A 20410-nucleotide genomic window follows, 5' to 3' on the forward strand; every position below is an offset into this window, starting at 1 on the left:
TGCAGGAGACCTTCCCGCTGCAGCGCAGCTCTTAGCAAACCTGGCTGAAGTCTGAGTGGAACTGGGGACCTTGCCAGTAGGTATCGAGCCTCACCTGACTGTTAGTAATTTTGACACCGCCCTCCTAAGAGGAAAATGAATGCTCTGAGCGTATCTGATAGCTTGTACAAGACAGAAGTAGAGGAGGAAGGTCAGAGTTCCTTACACCTCAGCCTCAAACCGTCCTCTCCAAGGCTGGGAGAGGACCTGGGGCCTGATAGAGCCCTCCAGGCACACCACCATTCCCTTCTCCTCACCAGCACAGGTTCAGCCTCTCTTTCCCCAGCCTCCCAAACTGCAGCTCCACAGTTACACTGCAGAACCAACTTCCTTTGATGAAAGGGGCCTGACAACTGCCTTTTCTTTTCTTCCATAGAATCAAACGGTTCTTGGTGCAGAAAGAGGAGACTAACCCAGGAGAGCCTGCTTGTAGAGAGGAACAGACGCTTTTCTGTGTGAATTAAGAATGAGGCAAAGTCACTTTTAAGGTTCTGATTTGGATGTGGGCAGTTACAGGGTCATAACCAGAGGCTGCACCTCCAAGCAGCAGACCCTGAGGCACAGGAACCTGCCAAGCTTGTCTTTGGCCTAAAACAAACCTTAAGGAATGGCGAGAACACCTTGCTGTCCCTTCCTACCCTGCAGTCACAGCTCCTACAACACCTCGTGAACAGATGGCTGTAAAACCAGTTACATTTAAGGGTTCTGTGCTGGCATCATCACCCAAGATGCATCTAAGCCTTAAGAGGAAAGGTGAGAAACCGAAGGAGGCAGGGGAAAGGTTTCAAGAGCTCCAGGGCCCCCTGCAGAGACAGGGCTGGAGGACTGGGATTCCTGCCTGGGGGCGCTCCAGCATCCTTCCACTACAGCGCACAAAGGATCCATTGCCTGGAGGAGGTGGACGTGAAAGTTTGTGGAACAGCCGAACGCGTTCATCTTGGTGCCGAACTGCGTAATTAACAGCGTAACATATTGCGTGTAGCACAACCTCCAAACAGCCCTCTCGGCAAAGTGTCTTCGAAAAACAGTGATAAAAGATGTCCATTTCAGAACTGGGCACGCTGTACAATAAGTAACGTCTGCTCCCCGCTGTGTTCTTACCACCTCCTCTTTACCTTGTTTTTCTCATTGCTTAACATTTGTTTTGCCAGAATAAGATGCTAATAAAATCAAGCATAGTTACCAAATTGGTTTTTAAGTGTTGGATTCCAATTATAAAAGCCTAATTCCTCCTCCCATCCACTGAACCTTTTTGGTATTAACAGGCTTTACTATGCAAAGTGATGCAGGGGCTGTTTCGTTTACAGTAATTAAATGAATGTCAATTGTTTTAGTTGTTTCCGAGGGAGAGTTCTACATGAGTATTAGCATGTTCTGCTAACCCTTACGTTCTGCACTTCAGGCCTGCTGCAAACCCTTGGGGGTTGACCATTGACCTGAGACTCCGTACCCAGACATGCCAAGCGCATCTCAATGAGACAAGCTCTTTTCTCAGTTTCTATGGAACCAGCAGAGCGGAACTAATATAGCGTCCGCATATAGATGAAAGAATGAAGAGGAAAAAGGGCTTTACAGCTAAATTAATTAAGCAGATGTACCTGTCTAATTAAAGATGCACTGTCCCTTTTGTACCCTAGCTGCAGTACAAACAGTATTTAAATACACTCTCTATCCATTTCATCTATCAAAATATTTAGTAGGAACATTCAGATGAAGGTGATATTAGCAAGATGAGCTTCCCATGTATTATTAATAGAAGGGCTCCCAATTATGCGTGAATGCTACAGCAAATCTTTATAGCAATAGCATAAAAAACAGCTGCCCAAGTAGGTTACCAAACAGCACATTTGTAACAGGTAAAACCGTTACAAATGCCCTGGCCCAGCTTTACACCAGGGTGTGCGCTTGGGCCCTGTGCAGAGGAAGCAGCCATGGCCTGAGCCTGGCGTTTCTTAGTGCAAGAGGCCCAGAGGACTCAACTTGTGCTGGTGGTGCCAGGGGAGTTGGCTTTCTTAGATTCCAAAGATATTTATTCTGAGATTTTTAAGGCTATCCTCAAGTCTGGAAAGTTCAATTCCCATTCATCGAAGCTCCCAAAGGTTTTGAAAACCTTGACCTTAAACTCTCATTATCCAACCCCAAAATAAAACTACATCCCCTGAGCCACCTAGATAACTAGGGTCTTCCCTCCTGAATTTACTCTACGGGTGGGAGGAAGGACTTGGGCATGTATATCCTTACAGTACTCCATGTAGACCTAGACACACACGATAAAAGATGGGAACAGAGAAGTTGTACAAAACCAAGAGGCTCCTGGAGGCCTGTACCGCCTGAAAGGAGGAGGTACGTGCTTCCCACGTGCTTCCTACATCTTCCCAGATAAGAAGGCTGCAAGAAGAATGTTTTGACACCTCCCCATCGCCAGGTCAAAGCGAATTCACATTCGCATACACAAAGAAGAAATAAAGGGAGACATAAGAGAGGCATCAAACTCAGCGCTGCTGTGAATCACAACAAATGACACCCCCTCCTCAGAAGCATTAAAAACACACATTTCCATAGCTAGAGTCTGAACAAGCTAACAGCACCGTACTTTTCATCAAGGATTTCCTATTTAAGAAAGACTTACCTGAGTATTTAGGGCAACCAGTTCCAGCCAGAGTAAAAGAACGCAGGCACCAATTTCCCCAGCCACAGCTAAGCTACACCAGCCACAGGTGCTGCCTGCAGTCAGCAGGAAATAAAACGGGGTGCATGGCTGCTGCAGAAAAGCCTCTGGCACAGGCTAAGAGCCTCCATCCACCAGGAAAACAGAATTTAGTAACCTATCTGCTCCTGCAGCTCGTTATGGCCTTAATTGGGCTCTGAAAGTGATGAACCTGCAACTAGTTTCCTATAGCTCTAGATATTATTTTCAGGTGCTTTGGGTCTTTCTGCCTGGTGGGGGAACTGCAGAACAGGGTGGTGGGGAAGGACGGCGCACCCACAGCGTGACTGTCCTGCTGTTCTGTCAGAACTTTTTAGGCAAGTCGAGTTAAGAAGGCATCCTGGTCTCAAAACACTGCAGCTGTCTTTGGGAAAAGTGCACTGCAGAGCTGCAAGCTTCATTTTTCTATTTGCTGTTGTGTTTGCTCGCAGCAGACTGTCAGAGAGAGACAGGCAGTCCCAAGTAGTTCTCGTGGAGACCACGGAGTGCATTAAGACAGAAAGACGTCTAATAGCTTTAATAATCCAAGTTGGCTGCATGGTATTACACAGTTAAGACAAAACTACTATTCACTCAATCACAGATTCAGAAAAGGATGTTTTTAATTAAACACAGGAACTTTTGTAGCTGCAGTGCTTCATACCTTAGATCACAAAACAAAAGCCAACAAAAAATTCCCATAAAGCACAATTTCTTACTCTGTACTTCATCTAACCTTGGTAAGCTTCAAATTTAACACAGCTTGACTGAGTTCCTGTTCACCTGTGAACTTGCTACATCAGTGACTGGACTGCAAACATTACAGGGAAAAATTTTAAACCAGCTATCGAAGAAATAATTATAAGCATGTAAACTTTTTGCATGGAAGGGGCTTAATGATACAGCTTTCTATAAACTCGAAGATAACGTGGGGATCTTGGTCAGCATTGACATAAAAGGCATCTTCATAAAACTCCTCCAGTTCCTTGACATTCCTGTAGTAGGTTTCCACACGCTTCTCTATATTTTCTTCCTTGTCCTTAGGGTTCTGCCGGAGACGGGCTTGGATCGCCGGTGTGGGTGCTGGTCTGAACATCGTGTGGTATCTGGAGATGAGACACAAATGTCACCGCTTCAGCTCAGCCTGAGGGCACAGCAGCCAAAGCCTGAGATATTCCACGGGTTTTGCTTATCCCAGTTCCTTGGAAGCGCCTCCTTCTGCTCTAGGTTCGGGTTTCAAAACAACGATTGGAAATTGCAGGGTAAGTTACCTGGCATTCCTGCTCTCTGGAGTGCTGGATGCTCAAGAACCAAGAGTTTCTCCTGAGGTGACACAGACTGCGGGTAGTGTTTAAATACTTCACATAAGGTGCAGAGAAATCCCTATCACGTGCCCAATGAAGCATTTCTGGAGCTGTTCCAGATCCAATCCCAAGGTATCATGTTTTACTTGTAATCTTTGATTCTTATCTAAAAATAGCACCTAAACCCCCTAACCTTAAGTCTTAAAAATCTGTTAAAAATCTTTGCTGTGCACCGTTATGCTGACACTGGACATTAATTAGAAAAAAAAAACTGTTGAACTTTGAGTGCTTTCTCTGCACTGAAGCAGAGTCCAAACATAGCCTTGTGTCCAGGCACTGCTGAGGGACCTGCACTTAAAATGTGTGTAAGGGTCTCAGACACTGGGGACTTTCCTGGCAAGATTCAGAAGTGCAAGAACAGGGCTGGTATCACCAAAACTAAACTTTACAAGTATTTCCTATTAGCAGGGATGTGGCTGAATGTTTCCAGCAAGTGGCAGAAGGGCAGCAGAAGCACAGCCCTCACGTAACACTGCCTCCAAATCACCACAGGCGTGAGTGTGAAAGACAGGCCTGTTTTCTCTTGATAAGCCACTGGCCAGTAGGGTTAACGCTGTCAGCACGGCAGGTCACTGGAAGAAGTTAAGAAGACACAATTACCCTACCTCGGTCTCCGTTTCTGGGAGGACACCAGGTAGAAGGTAATTCTTAGCACTTTTTTTACAGGAGTTGCAGATAAAAAGAGGCTAACTCGATCTAAGATAGGTTTTAGTTACTTCTGATTTCCAAGATGCCAGAATTCGGCTTCCCTGAATTCCCACTTGTGGGTTCACTCATCTCGTCAGCAATCTTTAGCAAGTCAGAGGATTTTCATCACCAGAGTCCCGCAGCAGTGCTGCAGTCCGGGTCAGTCTGCCCAGACAGCTGACACCAGAAAGTATTTTGACAACCCTGTATTGCCAGAGGCTTTCAGCAATCGCTAAAAGCTCTTTTGCAAACACATATTTACATTTCCTGCCGTAGTAATTCTACTTCTGACTGGATGTCTTCTGTGCCCTTTGTCTCTGATGACACAAAACCAGTTTATCCCTTGTCCTGTAAAGCCAATACATGCAAAAACAAGGAGAGAAGCAGAGTCTCTGTGTCTCTGCAGAGAGCTGCAATACAGCCCCAGCTGGTACAACGATGTGGACACAGAGTTCATTCCACATTAGGATTATTTAGAGCACAGCTGAAGGCCACCCTCTTCACTGCACTGTAGCCAGTGGTGCAGGTTTAATGCCGAGGATTAGATACAGCATCTAAAACAATTCAATTCACAATGAATTTGGAAGGAATAAAACCCAGACTTTGGAAGAAGAAAGCGTGTTAACTGGAGCAGATACTGAACAGGCTAATCCTAATGATAAGAAATGCAAAGATGTGTGAATGATTTGCTTCGTACTGTTCATTTCTTCTGAACAACTGCATCACTTATTACTAAAACAAAGGCAACACTTACAGCAAACCACTGCTGCTGTCACCAGTTAATGTCACACCTAGAGTGAGATGTCTGAATAGTCATGTAGCACTTTGGCACGAATCCAGTATTTATGGACTTAATCTTGGAGGGTTCAGTATTTGTCTTTGATTCAACAGGATACATTTAAACATTAAGAAAATAAAATTGTGCTTTACAGTGTAAGTGTGGGGAGTTATCTATTCGAGATGTTAATCACAAAAACAGCACAAGTGAAAGTTGGAATTCCTGCCCCAAGTCCCGCAGGTATTTAGGATGGTATTTCACTGGTACTGGTTCCCCCTAAAACAAGGGTGGAGATGACAGTAAACCTGAAGCTCACTGGTGAAATAAGGCAATGGGACTGCCAGTAAGACAAACTGCCACATTTGAGAACCAAATTTTACACTAACTCCGTGACTCAAACAAGTTTGCTCTACTGAGAAAGAAATGTATGAATATCTCACACTAGACAGAACCAACACAGGAGGTGGGGGAGGTAAAATGCAGCAAGATTTCCCTCTTCTCCAGCTGGGAAACCTACAAAATTCCCACGGGAATGTCTGAAAACCATGTGCATTTAGGCTAGGTTTCAGACATCTTCCCTCAGCATTATTTTTACCTGCCAATTTAGTTACCATTACAGTGTTAAGAGCTGAGCTACTTGCTACTGTAGATTTCTCTGGGATTTTAAAATGCCCTATTCTGAGAAAAGGAGCTCGCTGCAGTCAGTAGGTGGGTCGGTACTTGAGTAGCTATGAAAATTTTAACCTTTCTTTTAAGGAATCCCTTAACACGAGTACAATATTCCTGACTTTCCTTAGATTTCTATGAAGTCTACCTGGTGCTTTCATCTTGCTGGCAGTCTTAAAAAATGTTATACATGAGACATCAGTGCTAACCTTTCCCCAGTGACTGGATCGATCCTCCGTTGAGACAGTCGTTCCATGATGGATTCATAGGGAAGATTGAAGAAAAACACCCTATGGAGAACATAACGAGTAAGAGCATTAACATCCTGAGAACAGCACTTGTGACCTTCAGAGTACGGGCTCATCCTTACCCTAAAGGAACGGGACACAGAAACATGGAAGTGTCCGTTAGGCCTTAGTGAATCAGAAGGTATTAACATATGCACGGGAGCTCAGTTCTCTGGTTCTTCTCCCACCTTGTTTAGTCTTCAAACGAGGAGAGCAGTTGTTGTGTTTTAAAGGCAGAGCTCCTTGATGTGCAACATGAGCGGTTCTGTGAGCAGTGGCAGTGCTTAACAGACAGGCTGGACGCCAGTGGCTGAATTACAGTCGGAGCCAATATCAGAGTCTGTCATGGACCACTCACAATCCAGCAGCTACCTCTGATCTTTCTCTGAATCCAGCTACTCAATCCAACTGAAAAATACAATCACAAGGACATTCTGCAACAGGTAAATAAAAAATTGCTACTGTTCCTGTCAAGGACAGAAAAAGAGCTGTGTGCCAATATTACGGATCCTTCCCTAATAACAGCACAACACAACTCGGTGCCAATGACAATGTTTTCTCTCTTGCTGTTTTAGTCCACTTTCACTTCTTTCACCCTTTTCTCCCCCCACAGCCCCCCAGAGTGAGTCCTCCTATCTCACACTCCTATCGTACATCCTTTAAAGCAGAACGAGTATTAAGATTTAATACGTGTCACATTATGCTGCTGACAATCCCGTGTCCTTTCTGTTAGAGCTGATCTACAGCGAACAGCGCTGGGGCATGGAAGGCAGCAGGGTGGTATAACCCACTTGACAATCAGCCTTGCTGTTGAGACGGCTAGAGGAAATCTTAATGCATGATTTTAAGATCAGAATTTGCAATTCCCACTGAGTCTGAACAAGACATAGCTGCTCAGCATCTTGAAGAGCCAGACCCTCAATGTCAGTGGTGTGGGTTTCAAGCTATGAACAGCTTCTCACCAGAGGACAGGGTGGGACTTGCCTACTCGTTCCCTACGGGTTCCACAAGAGCCCTGATTTGAATCAAGGACGTAGAATCAGAAAACAATAGAGGTCACTATTGACCCCAGTCACATTACACTGCTGAGTATAAACTGTTGTGCCCATCCCACAGTGACTCCTCCTCGGCAGTTCGGTTCATTACAACAGTTCTGTTAATTTTATGTTCTAGTTCAAAAACTCGTCAGCAGAAAATTCTCAACAAACTGCTGAGGATGAGAGGACGTGAGCCCCTGGGCTAGAGAGAGTGACACAGCCATTGGAAGACACCACTGCAACGGAGCAGCTCAGGACAAAGATCACATTTAGTGATTCATTTGCAGCAAAATTAAAAAGAAGGCTTCCTTTGAAAACTTATGAAAACAAACTCTCACCAACTGCACAAATCCTGAAGGCTGTAAGTACATCTTCCTTTATAATACTCCCTCTCCTGCTGCTGCCTTCAAGGCCAGACTCCCGATTTTTGTTTTTGTCTGCCTCTCACAAAAGATACTGTATGCTTTAGACATTCACCAAAGGAACATTTTACACTGACTGGGTGGGATCAGACCAGATGAAAGGCTGAGCTTTACCTTGGCATGCACATAGCAGATTACTAGAATCCTTTGTAGGATTTAAAGTTATGAAAATCATCTCTCTTTTCAAATGTTTACAGATAATGACTTCTATTCACACTGTGGTAACAAATAACAGCCAGGAATAAAACATTCAAGATCTCGGAGATTCCAAAGACAGGAAAAGAACAACAGTTTCAACACTCTTTTATCCCTTACACTCTTAACATTTTGTTTTTCTTTGTTTCTGTTGCCCAACAATGGCACAAAAACGTGATTGTCAGAACAGGTAACATCTGATGATATAGCTCAAGATGAATATTCTAGTAGAGAGGAACAACATTTATACAGTCATGATAATTGATACGGCTCCCTATTATATTCTGAAATAAACAAAACCACTAAAGGATTATAACCTGGCATATCAAGAAAGCTTGTCGTAATTCATAGTTACTAACTCAGAAAGTATTACGGTGTTTGAAACAGAAGAGCCTAAAAAACTCCACTTAAAAAGCTGCCAACAAAATGAACTCTGAAAGCCTTGTCTGAGCTTCCCTTCTCTTTTATACAAGATGCTTCTTATTATCCAGTCTGGTGTCACCATTAAAGAAAAGTGTAGGGGGAAGATGTGGGAGAGCATAGACATCCCCGCTAATATGGATTTTTTTTCCCCCAGATGGGTTGTAAAAAGGCACGCACAATATACAGCACAAACTCCTCGTCTCACTGTCCTTCCAGCTGGAGGTGGGACGCCTCACCCCGCCGCACTGCACATCCCCGGAGATGAGAGAAAACATCGCGCCCCGGGGCTGTCAGTTTAAAATTGTTCAGAAGCAGGAAAAAGATGAAGGGGAAAAACACAGACAGAACTATCAGGTAGATTTAAAGTACTTCCAATTAGAAAGCTTTATTATCATTTTGAAGGAGACGCGTAACACACACAGTCTATTATGCAGCCCCAGGAGGCTTACTCACATGAGTAAACCCCATTTACATGCATGCACTCTGTGAAGTGCCAGCCTTCTGCTATTTCTGGTAGCTTCAAGGTATTTCTGTGCAACATTTCCTGTGTCCACCTCTCAGCTGCTGTGATCCTGATCACATAAACCAGACCCTCAAACTGTCCAGGTAACACCTTCGCTGGATTTCTCTTGGAAATCCTCTAAGAAAGAGGCCTGCATCCACGACCTTGATCCAGCATTTAGCACAGTAACTGGAACAACTCCCTGCACGTACTGGATTCAAGCAGGGGTTGGCCCCTTTCACATACAGAGTGTAATATATTTTTTTTCCCCCCACAAAAATGCATCATCTGTGAAGCTCGCTTTAGGAATCAGCCAGGCTTTGTATGTTGTAATGTGTCACAACTTCTATCAAGGAGAAATATGAAACAGATGTCATCAGAATTGGTAGACAGGGAGGCAAGGAAACACAGCCTCATATCAAAGGATACCACATTATGCTGCTAGATTAGCATCTAGCAGCTTCTCTTTCAGAGTTGGCAAGCCGTTCGTTCGGCTCTGCAACAGGTGAGTGGTGTCAGTCAGCAGCACCGAGAGGTGCTCACCGGAGAGGCTGGGCAGAGATGTACGAAGAATCCTCACCCCCGAATCACGGGCTCAGCTCCTACCTCATGCCAACCAAAAATCACTGGAATCCAGTTGCAATTTATTGGTTTCTGTGGGGTGTAGCTTGGTAGAGCCTCTCAGCCCAGGTCTCTGGGGACAAACATCCCCCAGGCCACCACTGAGTGGCAACATCGCTGCTAGATGCAGGAGTGAAGCCAAGCGACTCACAAGCAAAGCTCTGTCCTCTCTCCTTTGTTCGCCCTCCCAGGAGAGGGATGGGAAGGTCCAGCCCGCCAGCTAGCTTTCACAGGTAATAAAACTGTGAACACAAATACTGAAGGGAAAAAAATCTCACGTCAGAATCCTGCCTCCTTCCCACTGTACTTGATATCACTTATCTAATCTATTACAGCTTTCAGATACATTACAGAGATTCAATTCAAACAAGTTAATAATGTTGATGACACCGTCACTGTGTACCTAGTCAAAGGCCCTGTTATGAGAACTAGCCTGCCTTTGGATGACGATGAAATACGTAGAGTGTCTAAACGCTGGAATATAACGCTGCTCTCCTACCAGCCTTCTGGTGTTCCAAAAGAGCATTCCAGTTGCTTCTGGCTTTGGACTAGTCTGTGTTGTCTAACATCTTAGAGGTCACCAGGGCATGACGGTGGCTTCCCTTTGCAAATGGAGAGAGGAGAAGGTAAAAGTAAGTTTTATTTCAAGCACAATTGTGAGACATTTTTGGAAGAATGTGTCACAGCCCTACAGCAAGTGAAGGAAGCTTACTGACCTCCACAGCAGCACTCCTCTAATCCTGAGCGACGCATTTGTTCCAGATGGCAAACAACCTAGTTAATCCAAGTTATTAACAACTGTCAGTGCTGAGAGTTGGCCTCAGGAGAATTTTTTGGTGGTGGTTTTCCTGTTTTGCGGATATAATGTCACTGACTCAAAGCACCTATAATGGAAAAAATGTGTTGCCATAAAAAATAAAGTGTTGTGTGCCTGAATCTGATATCACTGAGCTAGGGATTAAGGCACGCTTCCCTCCCCAGACAGGTACCGAGTCACCTTCCAGGACGGCTCCGCTGCCCTGCCAGCTGCCTTCACATCTCAAGAGATCCAAAGCTGTGCCTGCAGGCCGTGGCCTTTCACAGGTTTTGGTCCTGTAACTTAAACTTTGCCACTTTATGAGCCTGACCCAGATGAACGATCCAGATGTTGACTGTTCTAGACCTGAGCTATTTACTTAGGTTGGATTCTCATCCTTGGCGTTTCCTATCACCTGGAATTATTCAGGATTGACATTAGTGGAGGGGAGCCCAAAGCCGAGCTCTTTTTGTAAAATTATTGTCTGGGAAATTTGACTGACACCATTAAATCTAATTGAATTCATACCTTGTTTTCCTTTAGGGATGAAAAGAGAATGTGGCGTAGTATCTGAGGCAGAACCTTGACTCCCTAGCTGGCTTTTAAAACACAGATATTCCTGACTTGCTTGTGGCTCCACTAGGGCCAGATCAAGCCTTGCAATAAAGTTAGGATGCTTGAATTAAAAAAAAAAAGCCAACAAAAAAGCAAACAAAAACAACAAATACCAGCACTGGGCCACTTTTAATGTAACATTTAAACTTTTGAGTTGAAACTGCAACTTTAAAAATAGTAAGCTATTAATCTTTCCCTTATTTTCTTGACTCCTATATATCTTCCCCCTCGTAGGCAGGTACCAGCTGCCATATTCCCATTCTTCACGCTCTGTGCTCTGCAAAAAAAGAGGCCCCTGCTGGCCAATTCTTGTTTAAAATTGTGCATAATTGATAGTGGCAAATCTACCCCAGCTGTGTCTAAAGCCTCTCCAGGGGCAAGAAAAACACTCTCTGTGACTGTCATTAACTACTAAATTAGCAAGTGCTCCTGGCAGTTTACAACATACCACATCAGCCTGCTTTAAGAAAAAAAAAAAAAAAGGATCAGATGCCTGTGTGATCTCAAAGTTACGGCAAACTTTGCTGGCAGGACTTTGACAGAACCCCCCGTAAATGTGAGCAAAAGAGAACGGAAAGAGAGAGGGAGAGGGAGAGCAAAAGAAGGAGAGGAAGGAGAGGGAAGAACCAAAGTTTACCCTCTTTTCTAGGCAGACAAGTAGAAAATGTCAAGTTCAAGGCTAGAAAATGGAGTCTTTGACAGGGCACAACACATCTTAGACAGCTTGGTGATATCAGTACAGGCTTATCTGATGCCATGGTGTAGTTCCCTGTGGAGAATAACTCTCCTGGAGGACTTAGCTCAGGCAATGCAGTGGTTACAATTTTTGTAAATGAGCTATAAAGCTGAAAAAGAAATGAGGCTGTAGAAGTGCATGGGTGCAGCGGCTCTCTGGAAGGCTACCACAGGTAAAATCCTCGTGTGACCATTGGCACAAATGCATGCTCCTCCTTTTGGCTCATAAAACAGAGCCAAAGCAGGCGGAGAAGGAAATACCACAGTTATCACAAAAGGATGAAAAAGCCTTGGCGGGCATTACGGCCTGAACTGGCAGGGAGACAAGCAGCATCTCTCACAACTGACCTGAATTTGTCTAAACTGTAAGACCCCCTGTTAAAACTGACCACATTTTTGGGGGTTTTAAAAGTTTCCAGAAATGCATAAAACTACAAACCTCTTTATCACATGAGAACGGCAAGCCAAGTACAGGTAAGAAGGCAGGCTTGGCCAAGATACAAGAAAAATCTGCTTTGCAAAAGGATCTTTTTCCTGAGTAGAACCATTGAGTTATCACAAGGATATGGCAAACCAAGGTACTGGTTCAAGCTGATGGGTAGAAGGGAATTCAGAATTGAATCCAAGTGACTATTCCCAGCTAAAACCCAGGTCATCTTGTCTTTATTGACTATTTAGGCAGACACCTGATTCGGATCAAGCAGTTCCCCTTATGAATGTTCCCTTTCTTGTAGTAATAGGCACGTCTTGGACCTGAGACCTTGGCTAAGCCTCCTCTCAAGAATCAGGGGCCCAGACACAGGATTCTGCGCACCTTGTATTTCCATAATTACATTCTGCATCCCCAAATTCCCTCTTAAAAATTAAACTGGTTACACAGACCCCATCTACCTTTCCCCCAGTCTTGTTCCACTTTCTTTCAATGTAGCTATAAACCCGGTATTTTGCCCATGGGTACCCAGACTACAAATGATCTTCTAAGGCTGCACGACCGACTGAACGTGGATCTTAGTTTACTTCCTACCCCAAATGCTGCTTCTGCATCTCTCTGCGATGGATGAAATGATCCTTATCTCTTATTTATGGAAGGAGCTGTTGGGAGGTTTATTCACCAATGTCTTTCAAGTTCTGGGATATCTTCTGAGGAAAGATGCTTGCTTCTATTTTGGGAAGTAATTTCACCCTCTAGGTTTTGACCATAAGGGAAAATATGTTGCATAAAGACTAAAACAGGTTAATCGGCACGAGCGCTTTGCTCGCTGAGTTCCTATAACGATTCATTTGATGACAAGCTATTTGCGGGCATGGGATCTTTCTTTTCAAACGGCTGCATTTCTGTCGAGTGACGACGAAAGGCAGTTAAGTGGGGCGCTATTCCCAGGACGTGGCTTCTGGCCAGGGGAGGATGAACAACATCCTTTTTAGCGGCAGCCGTTCCCTTCAGCAGCGGCGCGGAGTTCTGACTCTGTTAGACGTTTCCCACCCACCGGTTAGATGTGGTTAGATGTGCTCGGGCTCTGCAGCCAGGGGACAGGGTCCCTCCCGCAGCCCAGCCCAGCAGCCGGCTGGCTCAGCAGCATCGCGGGTGCCACGACGCCTTACACGCGGGGACCAGGCGCAGGCTGGCGGGGTAGCGCTGCCTGTCTGCTTTACAGAACAATGGGCTGGGTCTCAAGCTGGGGTAAAGCAAAGTAGCTCCACTGGCATCACGCAGGGTTACAGCAGCGAAGAACCCCAGGCCTTTTGGCAGCGAGAGCCCTTCCACGCAACGGCGGTCTGAAGAGCTACCGGCTGTGTAAACGTTACATAAGCGCAGCGAGAAGCACACATATGCAGAGCAAATGTTTTCGTACTAGGGGCTTCGGTGCATTTTTAAAGCTTTTTCTGAATCGCTTCTTTAAGGCAATATTAACTCTTTCCATACGTAATAAGTGGCTTGGATGCATTACTACCTCCATGCAAAACTGCTTTACATTTCTCCCCTCGTTTCTATTCTTTGCCTCCTTGTTACTCTCAGCTGTTATTCTAGCATCTTTGCATTCCCCCTGGAGTTCATTCCAGCGGTGCTTTATGAATCACAGAATAAGATGGCAGCCAGCACTGCTTTAGAGTAATGTGGCTGGCACGATTTCCACAATCCGTAAGGTTAATCAAACTCAGTCTCAGATAATCGAAAGCCTCTGCAGCCCCAGAGGCCTGAGGTCAGGAACCTGAATCTGCTCCCCCAAATGCAGACATGTTTCCTTAGATGCCCGCAACCCTCCCCTGCATTAATGAGATCCTGCAGAGCAAATTTTGAGTGGAGCAAGAACTCCAGGGTTAAGCACTAGCAAACTCATATCAGAACGAATGCCTTTGCTATCTATCTGCAGCTTTTCTCTAGTACCTCCTGTTTCCAACAAGGAAACCTGTACTTTTCTTCCTTTTTAATAAATGGAATCAAATTTATAGTAAATTATGCTTAAACTTAAGCGTTCTTATAAAATGCTACATTAAAGTCCCCCCACTCCCATCATTTAAAGGCTAACTTTTGCTGTTGGTAGGATATTTGGTATATAAGATAAATTAAAGACCTGACACCAGAAAGTGTATGATTTGGGGGCAAGGGGAGGGAATAAAAGAATGGATTATAATGTGTCATTTTATATATGTGTCAAAGGAAACCAATTTCATAATAGGGAATAAAAATTCCCTGTTTAAATACTGTCAAATAAATCCTCAAATGTAATAGGGTTCACTTCTGGGGAAAAGAAAACTAAATCTGATTAAATATTAATGTGGCGTAGTATTAATTAAGAGAGAAAAAAGTCCATCAAGAGAACCCCAATATGTTTACTGTGTCCCCAGGAAGCTGGAAAATTTCACAATCAAGTGTGTAAATGTTCTAAAAAAGGGTCCTGAATATTTTATGAATATTTGTCATAAAACAGAAATAATAACCACTGTGCAGAGCTATTAGAATTAATATTTATGCTGCCCGCCATGAAATATTCATGGGGACAGAGAAAGGGGGGCCCGTAAGACAAGAATTAATTTACATTGGGCTTGGTTTACCCGCTGGCTTGATGTTTAAAGACGGGTTGACAAGCCTCCATATGAATCCGTCAGTCACTTGCAGCAGTAGGTGGGGTGAAGGCAGGGGGAGGCGGGGGGAAACGGGTCCAAGCTGCTGACAGCTCACAGATTGAGTTTCTGACAGCCCTTAAAAAACCTAAACGGCCCCCCACCTTTTCTTCCTTCTTCCATTGCCCAAGGCGCTCTGTACTGCCACCGTTCATCCGATCTCCCCTTCCATCTGCTGAAATTAAGGAATTAATGAGCGCTATACACTTTACAGCGGGCCCCAGGAATGTTTACTGGTGATTAAATTATAATGCAGCCAAGCTGTATAATTCATGAACCAATTAAAGGAAGTGTTAGTTGATTTGATGGGATGAGGACGTACAAAAAGCATTTAACTAATAGGGAACCGTGGGCTGCCGGTCGCTTTGGCTTTCTCGGATTACGCGGCTAATTGCTCTGCTTTATAGGGCTGTCACAGATAGCCATACATATTTCATTGTTCTCAAATACTTCAATTGTTTGCTTTCGTGTTGCTGCTGTAATATGTAGAAGCCCAGCCAAACTTCAGTGTAGTTAAAGCACTACTCTGCAAAAGCAGGTTGCTTCGAGAGGAGGAAGGAATGCGAAGGGCAGAAGGAGAAGGCTGGCTGACAAAGGAGTAACTTAAAGCCTCCGAGTTAAATGTCACTCAGCAATTACATGATTAAAAGGTGCAACATATGATAGTCTTTTGTTTTACAACTTTTTGGACACTAATATTCTATGCTGACTTCAGCACAGAGAAAATATTGGTAAACTAAGCTGCAGGTTTTTTTTTAATACTAAGGAGCAAAAGAAATAGGTGGGGAGAGAGAAGTATGTTTAAAAAAATCCAGCAGGAAGGAGCTACATTGCTGTGGTTATCGAGAATAATGCATCATGTTTTAACTTACATGGTTCGATATTCTAAAATACACGAGAGATGAAGGGGGTTGATTTCCCATCTGGGAAAACACTCGGTGTCTAATTCGGAGAGCTGCTGAGTTGTACCAGCTATTCATACCAACAACTTCAGTTTATTACACAAAGAATGGAGGGATTTACCATTTCTGCTGTTTTACAAAGCAGTCTCCCCTAGCTGACAGGCCACAGGATTTGATGAAACGGATTCTCTGGATTTGAAGAGGCCTATCAGTCAAGGTACTCCTGTCCTCACTCAGAAACAGACACATTCTTCTAGCAGTGAAATTCCCAACCCATACACAGAAGTACATCTAGTACTGAAGAAATTAGGTGTAGATGAATATCACAAATAGATGCACTAAATTGTGGTTAGACCTCAAAATCTATTGAATAAAGAACAAGCCAAGTTAGTATACTATTTCTGTAGGTCAATGATGAAGACAGTGAACTTCTGTGGGTCCCTAGTCAGGCATATTGTCACCCACCTGAGGAACACCGTGGTAATTCTTGATCTCTTGTCTAATTCAGAGCTTTACGTTTCACAGTGTTGTACAAATACCAACTAAACGACTTTCAAAACATCCCATTATGTAAAGCTTATAATCTGGTTCATCCCCTCCCTCGCATCCATTCCCTCCAGGTGAGGGCTGTGGCAAGCAGCCCCTGCGGGGCGCCCTCCCTGCTGCCTCCTCTGTCGGTCCATGAGCCCAGGTACCTGCTCACCTCCTCCTCATGTGCTCCACCCTACAGCACAGGACATGAAATCCCCTCTCCAAATCTGCCCGTTCCAGAGAATCCAAGAGGGTGGGCCAAAAGCAAAACTCTGCACACAAATACACCAATTTTAAGAGAGGTTTTGTTAGGTAGAGACAGCCAACAGCTGGTTCTCAGGGTAACTCTTTAAAATGTGCCAGCTTCTCTTTGACATTCCAGTTATGAACCATCTCCCAGCCAAATGCCACAACACTAAACTAATAAAATCCATCTCTGTCCTCTTCTGCCGGAATCGTTCTGTTTTGTGTAAAGAATTACACCAAACCAGAAAAGCAGAGAACCTCTGCAGTCCAACGCAGGTGTTCACCAGGGAGGCAAGAAACTTACACTTAGTGAATACTTACATTTTTCTACAAAGCAGAATAATCCTAAAAAGTCCCTGAAAGAAGGTGCTTTTTTGTCTCACTTCCGAGGACAGCACTCCCGTTAGCAGGGTAGGGGTTGTCAAGGTGGAAAAACAGGTGGGGAAAAAATTTTGCAGTACTAAAGAAAAAATATTTTTCATAGAGCTTGACCCTGATGTTAGAAAGGTATTATGCCAAAAAAAGGAGATTATTTTAAATTACCTCCTTTACTTAGAAGTGCTATATATTGTTAGTTTGTTCCTAGCTTCTGGATTAAGAAATGCAAAACTTTGGCTCAAGATATTGGCTTAATAGGCACTCCCTGAAATAAAGGATAATGATACCAGTTACACAGCAGGAAAACCTACCATTAATTAACCCATTGTGTGGTTGAGTCATGCGGAAACTGGGTTGCCTGTTCTAGAAAATAGAAAGGTTAAATTGCTTTGGAGATAAAGTTGATCCTAAACTCAGCTAAGTGGGCAGTGCCTAGGATCTGAAATCCGACTAGCCAGGTAAGTATCTGGACAGTTATACACACAGCTGAAAGCCAGTGTGATATTGGTAGACTCTGAATTAAAAACCTCTGCAATTTCATTAAATCTATTGAATATATTTGTGACAGCACCTGGGATAATAACTTGGAAGTGTATGTGTGCCCGTGCAGACAAACTTGATCTTGCACCCTGGTCCCAGAACCAGTGAACTGCATCAGCGTGGGCCTTCCGTGGGGAGAAAGCAGAGGTGAGACAGAAACCCAGGAATCACTTGCTACCAATGACTGCTAACAGGAACCGTCAAAACCTGGCAATGTCAAGAAATCAGAGGCACTGCAGAAAAGTATTTTCTTTGTTGCTTTTGAAGTGCCCTGGATACAATCAATCATACAGAAAAAACTTCTATATTTTGGTTCAATGTGGAAAGTGCTATTTGCATTTCAATATGCTCAACTTATCCTGCCAATAAAAACACGGAATCACGAAGAAGAGATCAGGCCACTGGAGTGAAAAACAAGAGATGACATCCTGCAGACCTTTCAGATAAAACAGCTCCTTGCTTGTAACATTTCTGTTGATGTCCCAATATTTCTGAATGATTGGGTTTTCAAATGAGATCAGTCGGCATGCAAATGAGCAAACAGGATCAAGACATCTCCCATATCTGATTGGATAGAGAAATTATCAAAAGCCCCTTTTTTCATATCAAATTTCCATCACAAAAGGTCAAACTTTCAACTCCCATTACTTTTGCTAACTGCATTTCACTGTGCCTGCCAGCTCATTGCTACTGCTGTTTTCAGAGGAAAAAAAGAGAAGTAACAAATGATAACATCTTCTCCCACATCTGTCATCCAGGATGGACAAATATTTTCTAATCTTACTCTATTTTTCTCTACAGCACTCAAAAATCCTTGCAGCCAAAACATCACTTCTAACCTGATTAGCTATTCCTAGGTTGTTTTTATTTTTCTTACTGGTTCTCGTATTTTCGAGCCTACAGACTGACAAGAGCACCAGCTGTGTTGCCAGAATGTTTGTTCTAAAATGTGGTCATTTAAAATACTTTTTGATGTGTGATTTTTTAAAATATATTTCCTTGTGTTGTCTGGCTGGACCAATGCCTAAATACTCAAGTAATGGATGTTCCAGAAAAACAAAAGACAGAGACCCAGAGCATCATTTCCTCTGAAATCCTCAGGCAGTTACATTTTCCCTTGCAGTCCATCCCTGACAACAAACGCTGCCCGTCCTTCTGCAGAGTCTGTGGGCTGTGTGCTCGGACCAAAACCCACTACCTACTACCCCTCCTCATGTTATTGTACAATGATCCAATTTATCGGAATCTGGTTTTGCCCAACATTTTTTTTTATCACGAGAAGTAGTCATACAGCAGAAGATCAAATGCACTCAGTTTACCTTGTCTTTTCCACTAATTCCACTACTTCCCTTCCTGACTGGGAACATCAGGCACCCAGTCATACAAGTAATAGAGTGCCTGAGGACACAGCACGTATTCTCTTCTAGTGCTGTTGTGTTGCCTGGAGAAGTTACTGCCTCCGGTCCGCACCCAGCTTTCTCCCGGTTGTCCCTTGGTAGAAGCTGCCATCAGATCTGCCAGAACATCGTGTCCCTCCATGTCCCTCTGACAGATGTTTTTGTCCCAACAGCAGAGCTGACAGGTGGGTCTGTGCGAGTCTGAGGTTCCAAGGCTTTGCTCTGCCTGCTCAAAGCACTCAGCTCCTGCAAATTCAGAGAACTTACATGGCATGTTCAAAGACAGCAGTAGCTCAGAGCTCCTAGGTTTAAAGCTGAGTTTTGGAGCAGCTGAGATGGTCAGTTGGGCAAGCACAAAAAGATGAAGACATTAGTAGAAAGCGCAGGACTCAATGTATTTTGCTGCTACTCAAAAATTCTCTCTCAACATTATCATCATTGTAACATATATAACCCATCAGATTAGTACCTAGAGATTTCTGCTCCTCTGATTTGCTCTGTTCTTCTTATTACTCAACAGCTAAATGTTTCACAAAGCCATTTCCTACAGAAATATTTATGTTCCCAAACGTTTATTGGCCTCTCTATCATGATCAAGCTTTTATGAGCACTCTATACAGAACTCTGAATTAAATACATAATTCCTTATCTATTGTATCTAGGCTCAATGCTGTGTTTGTCTATTTTATACAGCGAGGCATTGCAGTGAACTACACAACACCTCACAGAAAAGCTAATTTATACAGTAAAGATATTTCTATCCACCACTGACTGTATGGGTTAGTGATTACAGACAGCTAATGAGAACCAGAAGGATGGAGGGTTTAAATTCCCACACAGACACTTACTTATCGTGCTAGGTTTCCTGAGCAACCTTTTTAGGTAATTTTGACATGTGTGCTGGAAGATGCTTCTTGTAAATGCTACACAGACACTTCTCCCTAACTTGCTTCACATCACACAAGTGTCCACAGCTACAGTCACTCTCCCTCAATCAGCATCAACAGCTGGACTCTTTATCCTCGCTGGCAGCTGCTGGTCTTACGCAGAAAACAGATCAGACTGCTAGCCAGCTCCATGAGCTGTTCTCCCAAATTACTTCTTTCATTTTTGATTTTCCATTCTTCTTCTCTTCTCCTTATGACCAAAAGTGCCTGGGGTGTTTTGCAAATGTTTGCATGTATCTAGTAAACTACATCAGATCAAGGCAATGTTCTCAGCTTCTTTTGCACCCAGCAAACGCCAGCCCTAGAAGGCAGGGAGACTTTCTGAATGCACAATCTCCAACAGCAAAATATTGCTAATTGTATTTTGTCCATAGATCTTTACTCTTCACAAATCTATTACTATCGAAACACAAATCATAACACCATCTAACTGGATAAAAGGTCATTCTCTGCAAGGTTAAAATTTGTAGTGTTCTCTTTTTTCCTGGAACAA

At 43.7% G+C, this 20410-nt stretch overlaps 1 protein-coding gene across 6 annotated transcripts in view; it reads right to left on the bottom strand.

The window, feature by feature from the left end:
• Positions 1-3250: 3250 nt before the first annotated feature.
• AK8 (adenylate kinase 8) overlaps positions 3251-20410 on the bottom strand; it is a 76768-nt gene continuing 59608 nt past the window's right edge. For 4 of the 6 annotated variants that reach the window (XM_040531606.1, XM_040531605.1, XM_040531604.1 and 1 more), the window contains 2 exons: positions 6430-6510; positions 3251-3831 (listed from right to left, as the gene is read on the bottom strand). In XM_040531606.1, the coding sequence (XP_040387540.1) occupies positions 3585-3831; positions 6430-6510 (328 nt within the window). In that variant the 3' untranslated portion in view covers positions 3251-3584. Of the gene's footprint in view, positions 3832-4694; positions 5331-6429; positions 6511-10559; positions 10592-10704; positions 10800-20410 lie in introns of those variants that run through there. The other 2 variants (XR_005813787.1, XM_040531609.1) reach the window with 2 other exon arrangements.

Source organism: Cygnus olor, chromosome 19, assembly GCF_009769625.2.
Source record: "Cygnus olor isolate bCygOlo1 chromosome 19, bCygOlo1.pri.v2, whole genome shotgun sequence".
Classification (NCBI taxonomy): Eukaryota; Metazoa; Chordata; class Aves; order Anseriformes; family Anatidae; genus Cygnus; species Cygnus olor.